Source organism: Melospiza melodia, chromosome 2 (genome assembly GCF_035770615.1).
Source record: "Melospiza melodia melodia isolate bMelMel2 chromosome 2, bMelMel2.pri, whole genome shotgun sequence".
Classification (NCBI taxonomy): Eukaryota; Metazoa; Chordata; class Aves; order Passeriformes; family Passerellidae; genus Melospiza; species Melospiza melodia.
Genome location: NC_086195.1, coordinates 78803523 through 78829486, shown reverse-complemented (window position 1 = coordinate 78829486; position 25964 = coordinate 78803523). Strand labels below are relative to the sequence as shown.

The 25964-nt window shown below is 41.5% G+C and overlaps 1 protein-coding gene across 4 annotated transcripts in view; it reads left to right on the top strand.

The window, feature by feature from the left end:
- Window positions 1-22641, top strand: part of EXPH5 (exophilin 5) — a 36968-nt gene extending 14327 nt beyond the window's left edge. For 2 of the 4 annotated variants that reach the window (XM_063148971.1, XM_063148973.1), the window contains exons 2-7: window positions 2831-2988; window positions 6969-7040; window positions 7143-7287; window positions 11893-11941; window positions 13494-13620; window positions 15221-22641. In XM_063148971.1, coding sequence (XP_063005041.1) covers window positions 2831-2988; window positions 6969-7040; window positions 7143-7287; window positions 11893-11941; window positions 13494-13620; window positions 15221-20526 — 5857 coding nt within the window. In that variant the 3' untranslated portion in view covers window positions 20527-22641. Of the gene's footprint in view, window positions 1-2830; window positions 2989-6968; window positions 7041-7142; window positions 7288-7886; window positions 9279-11892; window positions 11942-13493; window positions 13621-15220 lie in introns of those variants that run through there. The other 2 variants (XM_063148972.1, XM_063148974.1) reach the window with 2 other exon arrangements.
- Window positions 22642-25964: the final 3323 nt, after the last annotated feature.

The following is a 25964-nucleotide window of genomic DNA, read 5'->3' as shown; positions in this document are numbered from 1 at the left end:
CTTTTCCCTGGAGATGTCTGTAAGAAATACTGGGACATCCTTGTGCCAATAAGGAAGAGACGTTTTTAAAAACACTGCAAAGAAGTTGCTCCTGAGTGATTCATTGGTTTAGACGCTCTGTAGAATAATAGATGGGGAAAGATAATGAGCCTGTGAGGTCATTTAGGGTTGCTGCCTGCACTGGTTTGTGGAGCAGTCTCCTGTAAGTAATCCTGGGAATGGATTTGCCTTCAACCCCACAATAGTTTATAGATACTTTTCCCAGTCACAATGATGTTGTCTCCTCTCAAAAGGTAGTTGCTCCAAGTGTACAAAATAGCCGCAGGCAAATGAGGAGTAAGGATGGATGGAGCAGACTGGGAAGCAGGATTAGTGCATTTGGTTTAGAGGCCAATAGGTGTTTTGACACTCCTACGTGCAGTGTCTCAACACATAATGTGTTATCCAAGTAACAATAGTGCTGCCTCAGAGGCAGGTTCATTGCAATACTGAGTGCAGATAGCATCTCCTGCTGTAATTGTTTCTTGAGATGGGCTTTCCTTCTGGCTCACAACCGGTGTTCATTAGTGTCGTGAGGGGGCAGTAAACTTGACAGAGCAGGTATGTAGGGAAATGATGTGGTTTGGCTGGGAGTCATCGCGAAGGAGAAATACTTAACAGTCGTGCAATACTGCAACTATGTATCGTGTATCATACTCATTAACTATTATTTGTTACTCAAATAACTACATATATAGGTTTCCATATATGACTCTCTGTGTGTATAAATATAAATATGCACAGGCAGTTTAAAAGATTTATTTGATGAGTTGGGCATGACAGCACAATTCAAAAGCAGCAGATACACAGATAACGACTACATATAATGCCAGGCATGTACCAGTACAGACTTTATAGTGTTTAAGCAGTGAAGTCAGTGTTTGTGCAAAACTTTTAACTCCATTTCTCCGTGCAAGGCGCGTTCGTGCAGTGCCTGGTATGGTCTATTATAGAGTGATTGTGGGGTTTTTATATTTCCCTTTGCTCTGGAATGCGTAAATGTGCGGCAAGCAGCTGTTTCTCTGCCCGTCCTGTCGCTCCCCGGCCGCGGGCGCTGGGCGGCGCTGTCCCGGGACGCGCCGGGAGCGGGCGCTGGGCGGTGCTGCCGGCGGCCGCCGCCGGGGGGCGCCACGGCCCCGCCCGCCTGCCCGGGAGCGGCCATGACGGCGCCGCCTCCCGCGGGAAAAGCGATTCGGCCCGCGGGGATGGATCCCAAGAGATGCTCTCCGCTTTCGGGACTTCAGCAGAACCGCCAGGGGGTGTCTCCCGGGCAGTCGCTGTGGCTGCGGCTACTTCCCAAGCAGCTCATGCCTTCCTCTCTGTGCTTTTACTCCTCCCAGTATCTTGGATCCCCTTTACCACAGGAGTGAGGTCATGGAGTTGGCTATGGAGAGCACATTGTTCATCCCCTCCTGCTTCACATCAGTGCTAGGCTGCGTTCCAGACTGCACAATGCATTTACGGTGTTTAGTCACTCCCATGGTGCGGTAATATCTGCGATGAGTAACATTTTTGCCTCTGTAATAAGTTTATTTGGAATGGCTAGTACTCGTGCAGGTGGCTGTGTAATCTTCTTCAAGGGAAATACTCATTTCCCAAAAATGTCTCCCTCCAGCCTTCCTGTCCATCAGATGCCACCAGATGCACAGTAGGGGCTAGAATGGACAATGAATTCCATAAATTCCAGATCAAAATATATCCATTTCCAGACTAGATGTTTAATTTTAAGTTTGTTCTGTGAAGTAGTATTGTCTCAGATGAGTTTTTACTTAAATTGATAACTGAAGCAACTTATGTTCTCTGGGAGCATCTGTATTCTGGACACAGATTTTTACCCCTGATTAAGGAGGCAGATTTACATGAAAGCCTTGCTCAAACATTGGTATTACATCTCCAGGCTGTGCACAACGTCTCGTTTTGTTACCATCAGAATCAGTTGGGGGTGTGGATTTGCTGTATTTGCATCTATACTTTCGACACTAGTGTAAATGTAATTTAAAAACAAGTAACTTTGCATGTCCCTTGCACTATTCCCACTCCTTTGCAATTGTACCTTTTTCTTTTCTGTCCAGTTAAACAATTCATTCCTATGACCTCTTGGTTTAAAATCTGAACTTGCTACTAAATATCTTGTTCAGTTGCAGCCACATGTGTGTAGCTTGCTCAGGCTGCGCCTCAGTGTGGCAGAACATTCATATTCATTATTGGCTGCCTCCATCCATATTGAACACAAGCAGAATCACTATGCATCAAGGAAAGAGGAAAATGTGATAAACTTGTTGAACATGTTTCATGAATATCTATTAGCTGAATTCTCAATTTACTGTTCTCCTTTGCATGGAAAATGTGTAGTGGGCACCTCATTGTCAGGGCATCAGTGATCTACCCATAGAAAATAAAAATAATTTTGTTATTTCTTCTATTTAAATGAGTGAATAAATATTTCAAAATTTGCTTTATTTTGAGTGTGATTTATTCTAATTTGATTATTGGATCAACTTAATCTTACATTCAATTAGTTTTAGAATGCATATGGATTGCCTTATTCTTGCAAGGAAAAAAGATGCACTTCCTTAAGGATGAGAATAATGCAAGCATATGAGTCATTTGTTAAACAGTAGAATGTTGCTGTCACTAAAACTTTTATGTGATTGCTGTGAATGTCCCACTGCCTTTGTAAAAGTCATTATATGTAGAGATATACTGTAAATACTTTAATGAAAAACAGGGAGAGTTCCTAATGAAGGCCCTGTAATATCTAAAATGGCTTTTTTTTTCCTTTTTTTTTTAGCAAACTTCTGAAGAGAAAGAAATCTGAAAAAGGGCTGCAGGGAGTGACTGGAGAATGGTTTGAAGAAATAAAAAGAAGAAAATATCAGAATTACATTGATGTCAATAGAATGTTAAAACCACCATTAGAGCATCAGTTAAGGAAGAGCAAAAACACCAGTGAGTTACATTTGTCCATTTCCTCATCTATATAATAGTGGTCACCAAACCAACGTCTTATGGCATGACAGAGTGTAATAGTTAATCCTTGTTTCTGAAATTGCACTGAGCTTCTTCTCAAATCATAGTTTTACTAAAGATGTGTTTTCAAAATGGGTATGTTTCTTTGAGCAGGTTCTGTTAAAAGCAGAGCTGGGATTCACAACAGAAAATCCCTGATATTTTTATGCCATAGTTAGAATCATAGTATGGCCCAGGTTGGAAGGACATCAGAAGATCTTCAGGTCCAGTTTTTCATAGGAGGGGGAACCTGGATAAGATTATTTGGCACCATTTGCAGTCACATCTCTAAACCTCTAGTGATGGGGACTCCACCATGGCCCTGAGGAGGCTGTTCCAGTGATTAGTTGTTCTCACGGTAAAAAAAGTCTTTATTAATCAAAATGAAATTGCTATAATTATAGTAAATACAATGGTAGTTTCCCAATCAAAGCAGGGATGTCTGCATTGTACAAAAAGGTTGTGGTTTAACCCCAGCTGGCAGCAAAGCACAACACAGCCACTCACTCACTCACTCCCCCACCATGGGAGGGGGTGAGAATTGGAGGGGTAAAAGTGAATTGAGGTAACAACAGTTGATAGATAAAGCAAATGCCACACACACAAGCAAAGCAAAGCAAGGCTTTCATTCACCACTCCTCGTGTTCAGCATCTCCAGGGCTCCATCACATGTAACAGTGACTTGAGGAGACAAATGCCATCACTGTGAATGTCCTCCCTTCCCTCGTCTTCCCCTAGATTTTATATGCTGAGTATGATGCTGTATGGTATGGGATATTCATCAGGTATGCTGGCCCCAGCTGCATCCCCTTCTGCCTCCTTGTACATCCCCAATCCACTCATTGATGGGGTGGGGTGAGAAGCAGAAAAGCCTTGGCTCTGTGTAAGCCCTGCTCAGCAGTAAGGAAAACATCCCTGAATTACCAAAACTGTTCTCAGCACAAATCCAGAACACAGCCCCATATTAGCTACTATGGAAATAATTAATTATCACAGCCAAACCCAGCACATTCTTTACTCCTTATTCCATGGCTCAGGTCCCACACTCTTCAGTGTGTCCCCATTAACCACCCCACTGCCTTCACCTTGCCTCTGCTCCAGCTAAGACTAACTCATGTACTGCAGTGTCTCAGGGGTATTCCTGCTCCAAGCAGAGTCACAGTAGAGTGAGAGTCTAGTAGTCACAGTCTCTCCAGGGATATACTTGCTGCAGCATGGAGTTTTCCACAGCCCCAGTCCATCTGAGGTGCACCTTTTCCAGCATGGCCTCCTCCATGGGCCACAATGCCTTCAGAAATGCACCTACTCCAACATGGCCTTACCTGTGGCTGCAGTCTCCGTGGGGGAGTCATGGGCTTATCCATGGCCACTCACTTTGAAGTTCTCCATGGATCCTTGGAGGTGTGTACCTTCTACGCACTTACTCCTGGTCACAATCCCTTCAGAGGTGCACCATAACCATGGCACATAACCATTGCACCAAGGAGCATAGGCTCTAACTTACAGCCTGGCAAGCAATCCCCATGGCAAGCACTGGAACCTGTCAATTAATAGCTAAACAAGAATTCTAAGCAAGAACAGTGATAAATTCTGTCTAGCACATTCCACTGAGGTCTGTTGTTATCTCAAACACTTCGAGCCTTACACTGGGTATCCTAAAGAACTCTTGTGGTTTAACCCCAACCATCAACTAAGCACCCCCCAGTGGCTCATTCACTTGACCCCCATCAGGATGGGCAAGAGACTAAAAGTGAGAGAACTCATGAGCTGAGATAAAGACAGTTTCATAGATAAAGGATAAACCTTGCACATGAGGAAGCAAACCAAAGAATTAAGTCACCACTTCTTGTGAGCAGGCAGGTGTTCAGCTGTCCCCAGGAAGGTTGGGCTGCAGCACACACAATGGTTGCTTGGGAACACAAACACTGTCACTCTGAACATCCTCCCTTCCTTCTTTCCCCCCAGCTTTCCACACTGAGCACGGTGCTGTACAGTCTGGAATGTCCCTTGGGTCAGCTGGGGTCAGCTGTCCCAGCTGTGTCCCCTCCCAGCTCCTTGTGCACACTGAGCTACTGGCTTGTAGGGTGGGGTGAGATGCAAGAAAGGCCTTAACTGTGTAAAATATTCCTGTGTTACTGACACTGCATCCAGCACAAATCCAGAACACAGCCCATGCAAGCAGTCATGAAAGAAAATTAACTATACCTGCCAAAACCAGCAAAAAGAACCCTGTTTTGCCTAGTTTTCTTAAAAAACTTAAAGCACCTAAATGACATTTGGAATAAGTAGATGAATTTGGGTGACAAAGGTTTGACTATACCAGTGGAAAACTTTTTCTGGTAACACTGGGCTAAAGGCATGCTAGTGCTTATTATCAGGGTGAGTGTCAAAGCCTGAAAAGTTGGCCTGACCAGGAAGCAATTTCTTGAGATCTCATTTCACAGATTCTGATGCCCATCCAAAATGAATATGCAGCAGAAACACAGTGTCTCTATAAAAAGCATGGTATTCTGCACTTTCATCTTCTATCCAGATAGCTCTCATGCACAATATATGCTTTTATTCCATTCACACTTCTGCATGTTTTTCATTGAGCTCCTCCTATTTGTGCTTCATAGCAACTGGAACTAGAGTCATGGATTTCGAAAGATAAGTGAAACCTTAAACATTTTCCTCATACTACAGACCTGCACAGAATAGATCTCAGGGTTTCCTGACCTTTTATCCCCAACATCCCCTCTAGTCCTCAGCTACCTACATTTTTTATCTTTCAGAGATGGTCTGACTAAACTCTGTGTAATTGTTCTCTGGCATTTAACTTTGAAAGCACCTGTTTCTATTTCAGATCTGAAGAAGGGCTTGTGTGCCTCAGAGGCTTGTCTGATTTTTCCAGCTGTATAAGCTGACTAAATAAAAGATCCTACTTCTTCCTGCAAGCCTTGCTGTGTCTACATCCTAAGACCATCCTGGCTATGGCAGTGCTATTAGGACTCTCTTGATGTCACCTGCATTGTCAAGTCCATGCCACCAAGAGAATAGGCTCTGAAAGGGGTAAAGAATGAGGCATTTTGAAGTACACGGAGATTGTCACTGAAGGGAAAGCCATGTATTACACACAAGATTTAAATCACATTACATGAATTATTCACTTCATTTGGACAATGTCCAAAATGCTGCCCCTTGCTGTTGTTATAAATGTCACTTTTCCCTAATTTCTGGGTTTGCTTTCTCCTACACTCATTGGATAAGCCATTTTCAGGCCGTTGTGCTGTTTCAGGCTTTAAATGTGTTGCTTTAAATGGAAAAAAAAAAAGTAATGCCTTATTCCTAGTGATATCTTGTTTCCTTGTATTCTCCAGTTTGCTGTGGTGTGGTACTGATCCTTCTGTTTCTTTCCCTTTTCTATAAGTGATACTCATCCTCATCTTCCCGCCAAATGCCTGCTGCTTTTACAGGCAGACTGAGTTTATGTTCTGTTTGAAGAAAACAAGTCATAACCTTTCCAAAGAAATAATTCACAATATCGTGCATTGAAAATACAGATGTGATATGCAGTTTGTAGCAGAAAAAAAAGGTACTCTAGTGGCCACAGGAATCCCAGTGTAAGGAAATCTGTGATACAGAGGGCACATTAGTCTGAGTTGGTGTTATGTAGTTACATTACAGTCACTTAGGTCATTGTATGTTCTGGGTTGTTGCATTTTTATTTCTTACAAACATAAAAAGAAAGTGAGTAATGATTGTGAGGGGCCTCAATTTTCAAATGTTTGATTTGCCTGTATTTTAAAATAGGTATGATTTTCAAGTAATTGAGTTCTGATTACTTTGTGAAAATCAGCCTCATGTAGCTCACATGCATCACCCAAAACAAATAATACATTTTGAAACTTTAGACCTGTTTATCTTTCTCTGTCTTCTAGTTAGTCATTATAAACCAGTATGTCACATAGTCTGTCCAAAAATGTCAAAACTGGATTTACCTGACATAAAAGGTAAGCAAAAGCAATTTTTTATGAAGATAAAACATTTATGTATATTTTAATACTGCATTTATTAAGAGCTCAAAACAAATCTGCTTTTTATCACATTTTTAGATCATAAAGAAATAAAAATGTCATCCCGCACAAATCCTCAAGCACAAAAGAACACCTCAGCTTCCTTTCTGGGGTTCAGATCACCTTTTGCTTGGCTTTCCTCCTTTAGAAGATCAAGGAAAACCCAGACTCAGAAGCAACCACGGTGAGCTATAATGAGAACATACATTATTTCCAGCTTCTAAAAAGTATATGAATTGTTCTGTGGTATAGAACAAAGTTCTAAAGTTTTAGAAAATTTTGTTAAATTATTTTTTCAGTCTCATGCTTTTTACCTGATTGGGAAGATTGTGATTTATTTGGTCCTGTAATGAAAGATTATCTGTATTGTGCCAGAAGAAAGGGACTAAGTCACAAGTAGTAGGTAGAGTCTCTTGGCTAAACCTATTTTGCTCAGGTTTTGCATAAAGATTTGAAGTAAATGAAAGGCTGTAGACTTTGGAGCAGCTGCATCCTGTTTCATTCCCTCTCAAGAGGACACAGCGTAAGGTGCATGGGGATCAGGTGCCCTGTGGCTGTGATACAATAGGAAAGCACAGCTTTCCCAAGTCATGGCAGAGAGTGCCGGCCCCAGGCAGCTCTGCTGCATCAGTTCCCACCATTTCTAGCCCAGAGGCAGCTTAGAGGCAGCCCTGCAGCTTTAGCTCCAGCCAGGCAAACCGGACAGCTCTTGGCCCTTTTGCCTTCTGTGCTTTGTCAGTGCTTTGGGTTCGGTACTTGGGTTTGCTTTGGTTTACCTTGGTTTTTGAATCTGAACCAAAGGTGGTCTCATACACAGCTCAGGAGCTACTCTTTGAAGAGCATCCTTCTCCTTTGCCATTGCCAGGGTTGAAGCTGCTGTTCAGAGGAAAAGGGATGGGGGAAGCTACAGTCAGGCTGGTTAGGCTGCCTGATCTCTCTTAACTTTTGTCCTGTGTGGCTGTACGTCAGCAGCACGTGCATGAAATCTTGCTATTCTTGTGTGCATCATAGGGTAATGCTTGGGACTGGCAATCACAGGTAGAGCTGCATTGTGCGGTGCTGTGAAATCCAAGTACAAAGATGCGAGATCTTTGTACAAAAAGCTGATTTTGCTCGGTGCGTCTCAGATTGGTATTCTGGTCTGTGCCTGGGGCTCCCTGCTGGCATGATGTAATAAAACAGCTGTAATAAACAATGACAGGGAATGCAAGCCTCTAAAGAAATTATGATTAGTCTGATACGTAGGTTTTGTAACATAGCAGCTTGCTATTGTGGAGTGTTTGTATAAAAGCAGGAGATTTAAGGAGAGGTTTAAGTAGAGGCTTTGAGGTTAGCCTTGTGGATTTTCACTGGTAACAATTCTCTTACATAACAACACAACATGAAAAAAGAATATGCAGTGTTAACACTGCTCCATACCTGTCATCTTCTCCTTCCTCTTTCTTGTGACCTGATAATGCCCCTTTATTCTGGAACACAGAAATACTGGGCCACAGTCTTCCCCAAAGAATAAAGGGACACTTGTGTAACTGAGAATCAGATTTCAAGGGTGCTTTATCCTGGTGCACAGTGAGGTAGCCAATGCACACACAAAGGTCGAGGCTTTGCTGTAGAATCTAAGCACTGAAATGATTTCTTAATTGAAGAAGGCAAAAAAACCAAACTGTGCCTACTCATAAGATCAGCTTTTCTTGTGTGTGTTTATCTGTTTTTTCCATGGAAAATCTATCGTATCTCAGGCTCAGATGCCTTTGATTTCTGACCGCGCATAACTTGAAAAATAAACAAGTCAATCCTGACGTGTAACTGAGCTGATTGCTACATTTTCTAGTCACGCCTCTCTGTTGAAAACTTCCCCCACCCTCTTCTAGGTGTTGCCGTGGCATGTGGTTTGCTTTATGCATAGGCAAAGCACTGAAATAATCTGCCTCTCACCAGGTAGAGTTATTTTGGAGAGCTAGTGAAACACTGTAGGAGGCAGCACCGTAAATCCTGTAAGTAAGCCTAACTGGCGGAAGCTTTTCAATGGCTGAACATTAATGGCTGGTTAGAGGGTCCTTTCAGTTCTGGAGAGGGAGTTTTGGCAGCTGTGGTGGTGTTCTGCTCTGAGAATAAACTATGGATGCTGCAGGAAGGAGTGCGCTCACATGGACATACGGAAGATGCTAATAAAAGGTTTGTAACTGTAGTCTGAAGGCAGTTTGATCCCTTTCGGTTCAAAGGTGTCAGTTCTTGAATTCATTCTTACTCTCTTCTATATGTGTAAGTGTGATTCATCCTGGATAAAAATGCTGTTTAATTGTGTTTTCAGCATATGTGATTTATGTGTTTGGGTTTTAGTTGGCTTCTTACTTAGTACTGATAAGAAAAGTCTTGAAGAAAATGGATTATACTGACATTAGACAGCTTGGTGGTAGCCTGGGGAAGACAGGTGCCTTGCCTCTGTGGAAATACTAATTCACAGCTGATTTTAATTCATGGATTTTTATTATTGTTACCAGTTGTGATAGTCATCTTTTACTTTTCATCTTACATTTGATTGTCATTAAAAAGATACATATATATGGAAGTGGAAAAGTAGAACATATAATTTTTCATTTTCCATATTGAGGATAATTTTCCATGTGGCAAATATTTCTGAACTTCAACATCAATTTAGCTTCTTTCCTGTTTATGAATAACAGACAATATTTAAAAGTATATGTGCATATGCATTGTGTGCAAAATAATGTAAACATTGCTCCATGTCATTAACCAAAAAAGAAACTGAATTACTGTTTCCTAAAATTAGGCAATATTTCTCTGAAAGTAAGAAAAATTTTAATTTTTAAATGCTGGAAAATTTAAAACAGTTCATAGAAACTAATAAGGCAGTTTGGAAAATTGAGAGATTGGCATAGGGAAAATATTAAAAAAACCTCGTCAGTGTAAGTTAGCAGGGAGAAAAATAATGCAGGATGCAATGACCAGTTATTTCTGAGAGAACAATGACAATAAAGACACAGATGAATTTAGAATAGTGCCACAGGTGCAAATGAAAATTTAAATTTTGCCTAGACTATCAGAAGACATTTCTAACTGACATTTCTAACTAACATGTCTACTTCACGTAGGTTCATGGCAAGGAGCAATTAATACAACATCATGTGGGGAGAGCTTTGTGCTCTTGGGCTTTGCCAAAGAGTGGCTTTGCACAGTAAAGCTGAGGAAGAAAGCTTCTAACAAAGCTTTTGCATTTTTGTTATGCATATAAGTATAACTAAGGTAACTTGCTAAGCCACAGGATTTTACTGAATTTGATTTACAGGAAATCATTGTAAAAGCTCTGAAACCTAAGTTTCGTTCTTAATTTGTTTTAGAAGCATTAAAACACAACTTTATTTAAGTTTAAAGGAAAAGATACATACAGTTCTGGGTTCTGGTTCTGTAAACTTCATTCAAAGAGGGAGGTAACTGCCGATTTAATGGCTATTTTTATTCAGAGCTACAAGGAAAAATTAGGAATTTTAGATTCAGACTGTCTAGCCAAATCCTAAGCCCGCTGAAGTCAACAGGCTTGTTTGGTTTCAGTTGGACCCCATGTCAGAGAGGAATCCTGGTTTTACAGTTCACAATTACAGAAGCAAAAACAAATTGCACCTTTCAACTGTTCTTCCCTGCCTGCAAGCACATTGCAAACAAATGACAAAGCACTTCAGGAGGAAAGGCTGGGCCACAAAGAACTTGCCAACAAGCCGGTTTATACTTGCTGTTGAAGCACAATAAAGTAGTCTACCTGAGCACAGGGAGGCTTTAAGAGCCTAAGAACAAGGTCATTCAAAAAGACTTTGAGACAAACAGGACTGAGCAGAACTATCTTCCCCTACTTCATTTTCTCCCAAGAATTAACTTCCTGGGAAAAAAACAGTTTCTGAGAGAGGAAGAATTGGCAATCAGCACAGACTGAACAACATTTCCTTCGGGGCATCTGAAGGGACTGGGTTTGCTTAGTTGTAAAACAAGGATCTGCAGACCTGAATAGACTCAGTGACGTCTAGTCCTGTTCTTTTTTCTTTCATTTATTTTGTATTTGTCTGCAAGTCACCCCATCAGACAGAGTACTTTTTATGTTCGGGGCTTCTCGGCTTGTTCCAACCGCTGCATTACTCACAGACGCTGGAGCCAGTTCTCTGCCAAGCCCTTGCAGCCTTAAATAGCTTAGGAAAGCAGATGAGCTTTCTACCACGTCTTAAAAATTGGTAAATAAAGGCTGTTTTGGGTGAATAGCAGCAAGTTCCAAAGTTCACACCAAAACCAATCTGCTTTCTGTCTCTCCTCCGTTGCAGGGACAGAGCACAGCTCTGCATCTGAGTAGGGTGAAACAGAAGAGAAAAACAATGGAATTGCAGATGCAAACCAGTCAGAACTTAACAAGTATATAACTTAAGTATGACTAGTACCTACTAAATTATAGTTGTTTGGAAAAAGAACAAATACCATCTTACCATAATGCTGGATTAAAACAATTCTGTTGCAGACACTGAGATGTCAGTAGGTTGAGTTCATTTTTGGCTGTGCAGTTATGAAGTTAGCAAGCTGACAAGGCCAAACTGAATGGTACATTTTCCAAGCACTTTATTTTTGCAGGATATTGGCAGGGGGGAGGTAAGGATGAATTCTTCATAGAGCAAGTTTTTTTTCAGATGCTTCTCAATAGTTGTTAAAATGAGAAGCTGCTGGATATTTCCTACTTGATGAAATTACAGCAAGTTCCTTTTCAAAACCAACATTTAAATCCCTCTGCCTACAGATATGACAATTCTGCTAGCCCACCCTCAAAAGTGGAAGAAATGGCAACGGTAAGTAGCTTATCAATTTCTTGTCTGCAATGTTTCAATGCAGATTTTTCAAAAACTAGTCCCCTTGCTCTAGGCTGTTGCTTTAACGTGTTTAAATAGTATTCTTGCAGTTCTTGTTTTAAATGATGAGTAAAATGTCTTTGTTGTGAACTTGTTGTAGTAGACTGAGCTTTTCTGTTAAAATCCAAAGCTTTCCTAGCTAGGCCCTACATCTAGCTCTGCAGGATTTCAGTTCTCTCATAATGACAGAATAATTGCATGGATATTTTCCTAGGTCAGGACCTTCACATATCTTGGCAACTGTAACCAACCTGTAAATAGATCAAAACTCACGCTAAATCATAATCTAGTATATTTACTTTGTTTCATTTCATTTGTACAAGGATGAAAAAGAGTAGCTGGCCTTTGACAGGCAGTAATCTAGAACCTTTTGTGCAACATTTCCATGCACAGAGTTACCATGTAAATGTAAATTTTGAAGTAGGAACTTTTTTTTTTAATGGATGGATGGATGGATGGATGGATGGATGGATGTTCCATTTTATAAGCACAAGCTCATTTTAAGGATAAAACAGATATATTTCTGATGTAATTTAAGTGCATGCTGTTGAAATATCAGATTTGCTTCCAAGGATTATATTTTCTATCTTAATTATTTCACGACCCTGTATTACTAACATGGTTTTCCTCATCTTCAGTGGGGTGGCATAACCACAGAGGGGACTAAGAAGGTATACAGTGTATAATCAAAGGCACAGAGGATGTAAACTGGCCACCTCCCTTCTCTCATATTTCAAAAACAAAGAGATAATCTATATTAATATATGACTGAGCAAAGATCTTATCAGGGAATCTTGTCTGTTATAGAAACATATTATATAAAGCTATATTATAGTTAGATGAGTAAAATAGTATAAATATGGCAAACAAAAAAAAAAAGTAGTAGGGTGGGTTTTTTTTGAAAAAATAAGGAAGAGTTTCAGCTAAAATTATTCAGCAGTTAAACAATTGTCTGCACTTCCACCACCTGAAACTGTGAGCTTAGTGAAATATGGGTGTGATAGAACCTCTCCATTTAACATGTAATCAAAAAACAGATGGAGAATAGGACGACATTTTCCCCACTTTTATCACTAAGTGCTGTCTTGCTATAAGAAAATGGACTGTAGTGTTAAATTATTAAATCTCTGTTGGGAGGTCAGTGGGTGAATTTTAAAATACACTGGTCAAGGAAGAGGTGATTGTGGAAAACTAAATTGAGAGATACAATGCAATAAGGATGCATTAGGATAAATTAAGTAAACTATGCCCTTATCCAAAACATACAGGATGAGGACAAGATGAGTAATTCTCCTTATTATATGTATAGAACTCTATAAACTGCATGCAATTTTACAACCCTCAGTTGTGTATTTTAATAATACATTATTTAATGGACTGACAGAGCTTGCTCACCTCTGGAATTTGTGACACGGGTTGTGATGTGATATGTGAAATGTGATTTGAACCTACATGTAGAACTGAAACCAGGTTACTTTACAATTTTTAACAGGCTGAAATGTGTAATTCCCCAATGTCAACTGAAACAAGTGGTCAATCTTTTGATACAAACCAAAATGAAACAGTGGGGAAAAGTACACTGGAATGGAATGAACAGCTAGAGAAGGAGATTTTCAGTGGTAAGTGTGTCCTTATTTTGGTATTGTTTGATAGTGTTGTTACCAGAAGTTACTGTGGTTTGGGAGAATTTTCTGCAAAAGCACAGCTGTAAAAAAGTGGCTCATTTCTAGCAGAGTGGCTACTTTGTGTTGTCTTTGTCTGACAGCAGAATGTCTACTCCAACACTGATTTCAGGAGATGTCAGTGATCAATCACTCTTAGAGTGCATTTCCTCTCATACTGATACAGTTCAAAAGAATCCCATGTAACTGTGCACAGTTCTCTGCTGTTTCTGCCTGGAGCCCACACTGCACCCTTTAGATGAAGACATATGGTTATGTGAGAATTCTGTCCATTTCCTGCATGAATAATTTGGATCATGATGAATCATTGGGCCTGGTTTTATAAACTGTAAAGCCAGAAACCACAGAATCAAGAGGCATTATGGCATTCAGTTAGTTTTGTGGGAGCCTTTTTATACCCCCAGTCAAGAGTTGCAGGTTCTTTTTCAGCTTGGCTCATGTCCTCCCAATGGAAGACTCAGAAACAACTCATCCTATTTCTTGTTCTAAGCTGGATTTCTCAGAAGTCTTCTATTTTGTGTGCTGAATAGAAACTTTTGAAAAATGGAGAATTTTAGTACCTTTGGATCACATTTTATACCAACTATACATATTTATCAATGCTTTCTTAATGCTTTTGTAGTGTTAGCACAGGTCTGTAGTGACTGATCACTCAGTCTTATATATTTAAGTGGATTAGGAACTTCTGTAACAAAACAATCATATCCATTGTATATTATATGTAATATTTTGGAAATAGCAGAATACAATTAGCAAAGGAAAAATGCTTTTGACAATAAAAATAGTTTCAATACATTGCTATCAGTCTTCTGACTGAATATCTTGGTTAATTGAGCTACATAGTGTTTAATTCCATTTCATGAGGTTGCCTATATATGTTTATATAAATACATATTTGTTGCTAGATTGAATCACAGCTTCCTAACTATTTAATTACCCTTTCTTATGCAGAAAATGCTATTTTCAGTGCTGATACAATTCAGAAGAGAACTTATTTAATGAATGAAATAAACAGTGGACATGCCACACTGCTGAATATGCTTGTTTGATGGTTTGCAGGATTCTGTTTTCTTATAGTTATGTCATAATTGTGCTTTGTGAACCGAAAGGTCTGTGTTTGCCTAGTGAATTCTTTTCAAGGATTTTTTTGCTTACAGACTATGTTTGGAAGGTTTACACACACACACACACACACACACACACACACACACACACACACACAAATACAGTGAGTGAGAACTCAGACTTCAAATTGTTTTGTTCTTCCTTTAAATAGCATTTAAGACTAACATTTACATAAAGAGCAGTCATGGAGGAGAACATTTTTTTTTCTTCTAGTCATAATGGGTGACTGCTGAAAAGTCCTAGGGAGGAAGAATGTGTGGTTTGGGAAGGGTTTTGAATGCTGAGAAGATGACTCCTTTTAAAGCCAGTTCTGATTAATAATGTAGTACATGAAACTTTTTAACATAAGCAGTCAGAAGATTATTAAAGGAAACAAAACCAAGTATCTTTTTTTTTTTGTTTCCCTGTGCAGTTCTAAGTGATCTGGATGACCAACTGGCCCAGGAACAAGCCCAAGACCCTTTGGACAGGATCATTTCTACAAGCAGTGCATCTAATGTCCAAAGTAGTAGTGCATTCCCTACTTCAAAGAGGCAGACTGTTGGCAGGGGGCAACAGAGAAATGACTGGAGTGACATGCCTAGCACATTTTTCCCGGATGGAACGAGAACGCTGCGGGCCAAAGATGAACACAAGATTTTCATCAGACCAAGGAAGTTACAGAGTGCATATATAAACTGGCACCAGGCGGCCTTTCAGGAGGATTGCAGTTACGGTGATGCAGTGCAGGGGAACCCCCGGCTGCAGCGCAGGAGGCTCTCCGCGGTGTCCTTCGGGCGGTCTTCCGAGGGCAGCTTATATCCCCCCTCCGTAACGCACAACAGCGGATTCAGGCACAAGGCTTGTATGAACAGGGATGCGGCTGGCAGGAGTTACTCTGTGTGTTCCCTTCGAAGGTGTCCATCATCAGTATCTTCTGATCAGCTCTCAGCATCTAGTCTGCAGCATCCATTGGCAAGGGAGAGCAAGAATGGTTTTGTACCAAGGTTTGGTCGACAGAACCCAAAGAGAATTCCTCTGTCTTCCATTGTATGGAACAACACACCAGACTCTTCAGAACAAGCTCCAGAAACAATGTTTAGAACTCAATCACTGATGGAATTTCATGCTACAGACCATGGTAGATATCCCAGCTCTTTACAAGAAACTAAGAAATACCCAAGTTACCACTCAAAACAGCACTACAGAAGATCTATTTCAAGCAGCAATTGCTTTAGCAGAGTTAGTTGCCCTGACAAAGCTACTTCTCCATTGCCCTTTGATAACTGGGAAAACTATCCTGTATACAAATCAGAAAATAATCTCTCTAGATCCTTCTATAGAGACACCTCTTCTCATGGGAAGCTGTATGCAAACCAAAAAAATTCTTATGGAAGAAAAGACAGCTATCCTTCTTGGACTGATATTCCTCAGTGTTACAGTGATGAGGTGTTTATTTCCCCTGACGCCAGCTTTGAAGCATTTATGGCTAATTTAAATGACCAGCAGTGGGCACATGCAAAGAATGCCAAGTTTGGTTCACAGCGCCTGCAGAATGATTTTCACATGTACTCTCCAGAAAATACAAGTATCAAAAGGATGACAAGAAGTGCAAACAGAAATTTTTCAGAATTCACTGAGGGCTGTCAGCCTTGGCTAAGTTGTACATCTTCTGTTTCTTCATCTGGTATCAGAACTGATGAGTCAGTCTTTCCCAATTCAAAGAACCAACCAGAACCTACAAGACTGAACAGGAATTCAGTTGTTGTTACCCAAAGGAGTACAAAGGCAGACTTTACACACCTGGAAAAGGCTGAAGGTGTGAAACAGGCAGATGAAGACACGCTGTTACCGTCAGTTCCTCAACAAGCAGATACAAGCTACATCAACGCACGGAGTTTTTCCCCTAACAGCCCAGCTTCTGCCATGTGGCAAAGAGATGTATCTCTCTATAGCACAATGACATCAAAGAGACAAGCCCAAGCCACTGCCAGAGGAGATCCTGCAAAAATTTATACATCAAATGGTGATAAAAGAAGTGTAGAAATGAAGGAAAATGATTGCCCACCCAATAGTGCGTTCAGTCAGCCTCCCTGTATTTTGCCAGGTGATGGGAGCAGGAAGGAACCTTTTCTTCCACGTCAGAAAGAATGGGAACATAATCTGCATTATGCAGCTCAAAGAGAGAGCAGCAAACAGGATAGTTGGAGTGCAGAAGCCCTTAACAAAGCTACTCCAAAGAGACACTCCTCATTACTGAATGTTACTGCTGCTCTATCCACTGAAAAATTAGCAAACTGTCAAGGCATGTTGTCCTGTCCTCCTGAGCTCTCATCTAGTTTCTCACAAAATTCTCCCCAAGCACTTTCTCATAAAGACAATGCTAAATGCTTAGGAACACTATCTAGCACTTCGGTAAATAGCACTGTTACTGAATCTCAAGCAGAAGGGGGGACAACAGCTGAAGTGAGTAGGACAAGTGTTAGCAAAGAGATTTCACAGAAAACACTGCAAAATGCAAGCACTTTAGTTACTAAGGACTATAATGGACAATTCACTACTAGTTCCCCACGAAATGGAAATTCTGGAAATATTTATATGCGTGGCTTTGATGGAGAACCCGATACCTCTCAAAATAATTTAAGTTATTTTTGCCTTGAAAAAGGAACTGAAAAAATGAGGAGTACTTCACCTTGTATTAGAAGATTTCACAAGCAAGACAGCTCGCCAAGACATAGCAGTAGCTGTAGCATTACTGGCTCTCCTGGCAGAAACAGCTCCAAATCTTCTGACCCCCTTGTTATTTATTACACTTTGCCTAGAAAATCAGCCAGCATTGCTGGTAGTATTATGTCAGAGACGCCTATCTCTTTACCTAGAGAAAGCAGAGCATATGATTGTTTAAGGTCTGAAACTCTGCATAGAGCTGACACCTGTCATTCTAATCAAAGAGATGTGTCTTGTTTAGATCCAAAATGTTCCTTTCTAACATCAGCATCATTAAATGCTGCCACAACTAAAAAAGATTACCACAGTCCTTTAGGCAAAAATAGTAATGATTCAGTAAGTAGCAGTACATCAGTTGATCTGACAGACAGATGTAAACATCTAAGTAGAAGAGAATCCTCTGTGTTTTCAGATTATAAGGAAGGGGGAAATTTTTTGCAGAAATATAAAACCACAAGCACATTTACAGTTTGTGTTGATGAAGATCATGTCAAGTATCATGAACTAGTTTCAATTTATTACACACTACCACGGAGGCATTCAAAAACATTTTGTAGCCTCTTTAGAGATAATTCAGAGGATGCAGATTTACCTTGTCCCAAAGAGACTGCTCAGTCACCAAGAATACAAAACAAGAAAAATGAAGGTCATGTGAGTTTAGCAAATGTTTTTTTCCCTACTACTTCAGAAAAAGAGGTGTCTTCATATTCTTCTGACCAAGTATCTTCAGTTCTGGTCACACCTCAGAATTTAAGAACTGCTGTTGATAGTGAAGAAGAGAATTCTCATTTATTCGCTAGCTCTGAGAAGTCAGTGAGTGTGGTACCTAACAGGAAAGATAATTCAGCATGTCTACCATTAGCAGAAAATGTACTTTCTCATGTGGTGACAAAAGAAATTTCTTTTGGTGGCCCACAATCCACTGCGATAGTGACTAAGTCAGGTAAGGCCATTTCTGATGCTTCAAGCAGCCAAAAGGCAGAAATACATGTAAAAGAAAAGAAGGAAATTTTACAGAGAGCCACACCACTAATGTCCACTTTATCAACCCCTCCCAAGCCAGCCAGACATTTAGAGAAGCCTTTATATTCTAATTCAACAAATAAAAATATTGTACAGAAGGGAAGCTCTGAAACTTGCTCTCAGCCCCCAAAAGTGAACAAGAAAAATCTGAACAGTTTATTCATCCGCTCCAGGGAGAAGAGTTCCCTTGGAAGGAGTGGTAGCACAGAGCATGCTGATGTGCCACTTACTCCTGTGGAAGGTATGTACAGGGAGAGTGCCCAAGTTAAACAGAGAGTAGATGTCCTACACCAAACCACCCCTCTGTGTAATAATAAATTTAGTGGACTGCAATTAAGGGCTAACAGTTCAAGAAAAAAAGAGAATGGTTCAAACTTTTGCAGCAAAGTGCTTCCAGAGTCTCCAAGCAAAGCATCTGAGGTAAGCACAGCTTCCAATGCTGATCTATTTCTTCAGCTAGACAAAGTGGCTAGCACAGATGAAGTAAAGAATTCAAAAATTAAAAAAGAGCAAAACTCACAGAGTTCTCATATGGGTAAAGTTTACAGTGGTTTTCAGGAATCAGAGAGGCATATTGAGGGCAACCTGAACATTAAAGATAAAGTCCCCAGGGTTACACAAAATCAGAACACTACACAGAGTGCAGAAGAGGAGAACAAGCTTCTCTCTGACTGCACAAGAGACAAAGTCAAAGATATAGAGAAAAGGAAAAACAGACCTTCAATTAAAAATAAGTTGGCAGCTGTTTACAAAACAAGTCGTAAATTTTCAAGTAAAAATCTACCCCCCAAACCACACATAAGTAACATTTTTTCACAGAATGATGGAAGTGCGACTTCTTTAGAGGTCAACATGTCCCTTGACTCATTGATTTCAATGGATTCCCACCAGCCATTCCTGGAGTTGGACAATGAAAATCAGAATCACAATCTGAACTCTGACAAGAATACTCCAAGACCAAGAACAGCTGATAATAAGAAAACTGAAAATCAGAATGATCCCTCTTTGCTTGCTAACAGCAAAAGGAGGCCTTTTACAAGTTCATATACCCAGAAGGAAGCCATCAGTCCTCAAAAAACTGCAGTGAAAGTGGAAAATAGGCCAAGACTCACAACCCTATTTCCAGATAAATCGGTAAGCACAAGAAATGAGAATTCCCAAGTGCTTGATCTCAGGTTAGAAAGCAAAAGCCAGCCCATCTCCCCCAGTGCTACTACGTCATACCCACTGGATGAAGAGAAAGGAAGAGCTAGCAGTCACACCTGTGCTCCTCCCTTGCCACTATTAACTGACAAAAACTCCAACACCTATGTAAATAGCTGCTTGCAGGCAAACACATGTCCAGAGCAAAACCTGACTTCCCAGACAGTGCTTGGTCAGCATCAAAATACCTCTCAGCCTGCTGGCTTAGAAAACGCTAACCTCAATAGCTATCAGTTGTGCAAGAGCCGTGCAAAAAGTCAGCGAGAGCGTCACCTCTCCGAGGGCATTTGTGCTCGAGATTCCCTTGAGATCTCTGCCTCAGGAAGCAATATTCTACCCAAAGATGGCATACATGGCAAGAGATTTAAATCTTACTCAGAGCTGTTGTCTTGTGATGAGAATGAAAACTGGGCATCAGACGATGAGAAATGTTACAGCACCAGAAATTTAATGTATCCATCTGTGGAATTTGGTATATTTGGCAAAGAGCAACAACTGGCTTTCCTGGAAAATATCAAGAGGTCACTCACAGAAGGGCGATTATGGAGACCATGTCTTCTGAATAACCCTGGTGCTTTCAGAGATACAGAGAGCTCTTCTATAAGCAGGGCTGAGCTTCTGAGCTCGAGTTCTGCTGGGAGCAAAATGTCATCAGCTGCCTCATCCCCCCGAGAGCTCACTGATACCTACGGGGAAGACCCAGCCGCTTACTCGGACTCAGACAGTGATACCACCACTGATGATGAATATTACCTAGATGAGATAGATAAAGAATCAGAGCTATGAAGGGACTGTGGTACTAAAAGGGCACAATAGCGTGGTAGTTTCTGGGCTGGCAAAAACATGTCAAATGTGCTGAGCCCATTCTTGTGCTGCTATAAAGTGGTACAGCTTCCTTAGTTTCAAGGGAGTTAGTATTGTATATTAGCTGAGCATTTGACTTTTGTATTAAATGCGTGGCTTCACCTTTCGTGTTTCTCTCAGCAGGGAAAAAACAATGTTAAAAAATCCCTTCCCCAAATAATAGAAGGTAAACAGCCGTGGAGCTTTGGGCAGTGTAAGTCCAGGGATGGCTTTCCTCTGAGTCAGCAAGCAGTACTTAGGTTCCTGCCAGCTACACAGTGCTGGAATGGATAAATTCTAGCTTGAGCTGCTTTTTCTTACAGAACTTAACAGAAACCCAAGCAGTTATTTTGCTGATAATTTGTTGTTTCTCTGATCTTCCTCATTATCAAGCATGATAATGCTAATCCTTCCCACTGAACAAATATCCTCACAAAATGAAACCTCTTAAATCTTTACAGTGCATTCTGCATGAATGTTCTTTTTCTGCATTCCTGGGAAGCATAGCAACACTGTCCCTGGTGGCATTTTTTCTGCTGTGCTGTTAAAGCAGATTCCACACCAGGACTTCCCAGCATTGCAAGAGCAGTGAGCAATGTGAGTTGCAGAGGTACTTCTAGTGTAGGAGAAAAAGCTCAACACAGGGCACAGCCCTGAGAAACTGGCCAAAAGAAAGAAAGCTGAGCATGGAAATCTGCTTTCCAGACATGGAAGATTTATAACCAGCACTGCTTTGGTTACAGTTGACATGACTGGCCAGATTTCTGGTCTTAGAAACAGGTTAATTTGGATTAAAATACGTACACTTTTAACAATTCAAAATATAAAAAGTTTTAGCTTGTTGGTTTCCTGTATTAACCTCATAGGTTCAATCTTTAGTTGTCCTAGTAGTGAGAAAATAACCAAAACAGTTTGTGGGGTCCTAGAGTTCTGTAGCTGGCTCTGCTTGGCTGGTCTCAGGATGAGGCACCTGCAGCCCCTGGGCTCCTCCAGGGCAGCATCACCTGGGGCAGCCTGAGAGGGCACTTGGCTGGGGCACCACTGCACTGTACTGACTGGTGGCTTTTTACAGGCAAAGTAAATAAAGCCAGTAAGAAAGGGCTCTTTGCCCTTTGTCAAATTACTGTCCCCTTTTGGTATTTTTCAACTGTTCCTGCTGTGACCACAGTCTCTTTATCCTCTTAACTGAATGGGTGTAAACGTGTTCCATTGGCCCTTCCTCACAACAATAATGTAATATTATTACTCAGTAGCCAAAACTTGGCCCTGGCCATAAAATTTCTAACTAAGCTTTGTTCTCTTTTTATGAAAAATCAAAAGTGGCTCACTGAGCCAGAAGATATATTTTAAAATAATTATACATTTTCTTCTACTTTATTTCTAATTTCATATATGGTCTGAAATGATGGTCCATATTTTTATATGCTTTTTAATCCAATAAAATTTCTGTAGGACATAATTATATTTTTCTAACTTGAAGGACAGTATATCGGTATTTTGAAATAATCCATTTTACACAAAACAAGCAATGCTTGTATCACTGACTACTCCACAAGAAACTAAAAGATAAAAATATGACAGTAGGTAAGAGGTATCCTTATTTTTTCATACTGTAAGCTTCGTTAAAGAAGTGGGTCTGTAGTTCAAATCTGTACTGATATATAAGTATCATTACTTTTTGCTGGGGTAATTTGTCTTTTGTTGTACATAGAAAGACTAACATAAACTGTATATTTATAGACAGAACTGATCTCTACCACTTGCCTGTTTCACAAGGATAAAAGAATATGCTGACATAGGCAGTGCTGGAAGGAGATGACTACTGTATAATTGCAGTGTTGTAAAAAGTGGTATTCTAAGGAGAGATTATGTTTTTCTGTAAATGTCTCTATTCTCTGTGTGTACAGGATTCTGTAGAGTAAGACAATAAAACCAGCTGAGTATCTGTGTGGAATTTCTGTTGTTGTACATTTCTGCAAAATAAATTAATCCAAAAATTTGGGATACTAGCTACATAATGTAAAGAATAATAAAAGAAATGTGTACAAAGGAAGTAAATGGTCATACAGTTTTTCTTGACTAGATGTGGATGATTTAGAACATTTTTATTTGTAACTATTTTCTAACCATTCAACAGTAGTTGGATTAAGTGCTCACCTTGCAGATACAGTTTTTTTCATTTGCTATGCTGTGTATGACAGGAAATCAGGTGGCTTGATTTAATGTGAGCAAGTAAAAACTGCTTTTGATTGTAAATTAGTTGTGGAAGACTGCAGCCTGTTGAGGATTTGTAAACTAAAATTTACACTGAATAGCAGTATTCTAACAGTCAACTGCATGAAAACATAGGGAGAAATACCTTTTGAATAGCATTCAGCTCCATTCAGTTTAGCAGAGCCCAATTTTGACACTTTCACTCTTCCAATATTTTCTTTGGCAAAAATATATTCTATAAATATTGATAATTTACAGGGTTTTCACATTTAAAATTATTTGTTTGAAAAAAATTCTGCATTTACATGAAAAAATGTATTGGTATTGTATTTGTTTTTCACATGCTGTGAATGCAGTAGACTGTTAAAAAAAAAAAATCCAGCATCTCAATATGGTTGCTAACATCATCAGGGTGCTGATGGCCAACAAAGCCATGGATTGAGCAGGGCAGGCAGCCTTGGTCCATCTCACAGCTGTAGCCAGCAGTCACATCAGCTGCTGGGCTCAGGCAGGATGTGCTGCCTTCTCTTTTCCTGCCAGCTGATGAGGCTCCAGCACACAAACTAGTTTTCCATCCGTGGTAGAACCTTTACAGTAGATACACTAAACCCTTAGAGAGCCATATGCCTGCAACTTGCCTTGAGGTGCCAATACTCCACATAGGGGCCAAGGGTGGTGTTTGATGAGTAGTTTTACAAGGTGATGAGCTCCACGTGAAGATCCCTTCAGCTGCAATTAGGCCTGAGTGAAACCTGGCTGCCACGTGTTGTGTAAATGTGTGAGAGCAATCACAGTCTTTCAGCCTTAATTACTACAGCCAGTACTTGTGGTACCTGAGCAGTCCTTCAGCCCAGCTTCAGAAGGAAACACGGTTTATGAACTAAGGTGGTTTTTCTGTCTAGACCTCTGTCTACCCAGTAGGTCGTGCATGTACCTAGATGATCTTTGAGCATTCTACCATCTTGATGACATTTGAAAGAAGGGACAGAAATGTCATGGTTTCATCAAAGGATATGTCAGGGTGGGTGTAACCTCAGAAGGTCTATGGTCCAGCCTCCTGCTCACAGCAGATTGGCTTTGAGGTGAGGGCTGGCTTTTTAAGGCTTCATCCATTTGAGGCTTGAAAATCTCTGAAAATGGAGACTGGACAGTCTCTCTGTGCCTTGGCCTGTAACACGGACATGTTACAAGGTGACAATCACTTCTTTCAACTCATGCTAGTTGTCTTTCATCCTTCTGCCCTGCACCATATCATGATCTTCCTAGGGGCTCCTGTGAGGTCTACCCCCTCATTGAAGGTATCTCTTAACAGGCTTAACAAGTCCAGCTGCCCCAGTTTCTCCTCACAGGGCTGGTGCTCCAGCTCCGCCATCTCAGTGGCTTCCCCTGGATTTGATCCAGTTTATTGATGTCTTGTGCTGGGGAGCCCAAGGCTGGATGCAGGATCTAGATGTGGTCTAACAAGTACTGAGTGGAGGTGGATAATGACTCCCCTCGACCTCTGGCTCTGCCCTTGTTCCTTCACCCCACTGTTACTGCCATTGATGGCCCATGTCCCTCCATGCCCACCAGGATCCCCAGGGCCATTCCCTCAGAGCTGCTCCCAGCAGCTGCTCCCAGCCCATACCAGAACAGGGGTGGCTCCTTCCCAGGGACAGTGGCCCAAGAGCACCATCAGGCCCTGATCCCCCCACCTCCTCAGGGCTCCCCCTGCTCTCTCTGCCCATGGACACCATTTCTGGCCAGCCTGGGGCCATCAGTCCCTGCCCCACTGATGGCATAGGTCATTGGTCTCCATCTCTCCTCTGCCCTCCCTGCTGAGCCTGGCCCTATCTGCAGGCTGACAACCCCAGGACAGGCAGCTATCCCAAAGTTGTGTCTGACCCCAATTCCCCTCACAGGGACTGATCCTGATCTGCAGATTGATGTCCCCGCCTGACCCCAGCCCTGCCCTGTACCCTGCAATACTACACAAGTTTTCTCTCACCTGTTGGGAGTATCAGACATGGTATGTCAGTGGAGATCTGTGGCTATCTGAAGTGAAAGAATTGAAGAGACTAGAGACAAAAGCAAGGAGGAAACCAGACTTGATAATTTCCCCTTCAAGGAACCTGTTTTTCATGGTCTGTATGCACAGAGACTTGAAGTTCGTGTTATTCAAAACCAGACAGAACTCATTTGTGCTCCCATTGCTTTGCATGTGAAAATCCAGGCTTGCCCAGAAGCTTGATTCTCCTACAGCCTTGTAAACCCTCCCATCTACTCATACATTGAAATACTTCCTAGTAGCAGCAAATAGGAAAAACGATAAAACAACTTTAGGAGACAAATCATTGGAGTTTTACCCTCTTTACTTGCAACCCAACATTTTAAATCCATGAAATTACTTGGTTGTTAAATTTTCTAGAGGATAATACTGTGATCCCTTTTCCCCCCTCACCAAGCATCACAGCACTGATGAGGGCCACCAGCAGCATGTCACGCACAGACCTCAGGAGCACCTGGGCATGGGTGCGTGTCTGAGCCTCCTCTCTGGGACAGGGAGTGGAGCCTATTGACAGGGAACCGTGTGTCAGCGCATCCTAACAGGGTCCATGCTCTGTCCTTTGCTTTACATGCAATTGCTATGGGAAATCTTAAAAACAGGGAGGAATTTTAAATTGTCAGGTTTTGGGGGCTTTTTTTTCCCTTTTACAGCAATCCCTGTACATCAGCTGACACAAGGCAGTAACAATAAGCGATAGAGAAAGATGATTTTTTTCCTCTCTAAATTCCAGGCCAGCTGTTCAGCTGCCGGCTGAGTCGTATCCTAAACCACAGGTAACGTGTTCTTTGAGGGGGCCGACACACCCCCGATCACCTGCTCCTCAGCGCGGCCCCCAAAGCGCCCACAGGCAGGGAAGAAAGCCCCTCGGGACAGGCAGCCGCAGACCAGCGGCCCCGAGCCCGCTCCCCGCTCTCCCAGCACTCTCACAGGGCTGTATTTCCCGCGGCTCCCGGGAACTGCACGGCTCCGAACCCGCTCCTGTGCCTGTGCCCCGCGGGCGGGGCTCGCTCCCGCTGCCGGCGCGGTCCAGCGCACACGGGCTGGGCTGGGCTCTCACCCCCCGACCTCCCTGAGGACATGGCGGGACAGCCCGGAGGAGGAGGAGAACCAGGAAAGGCGG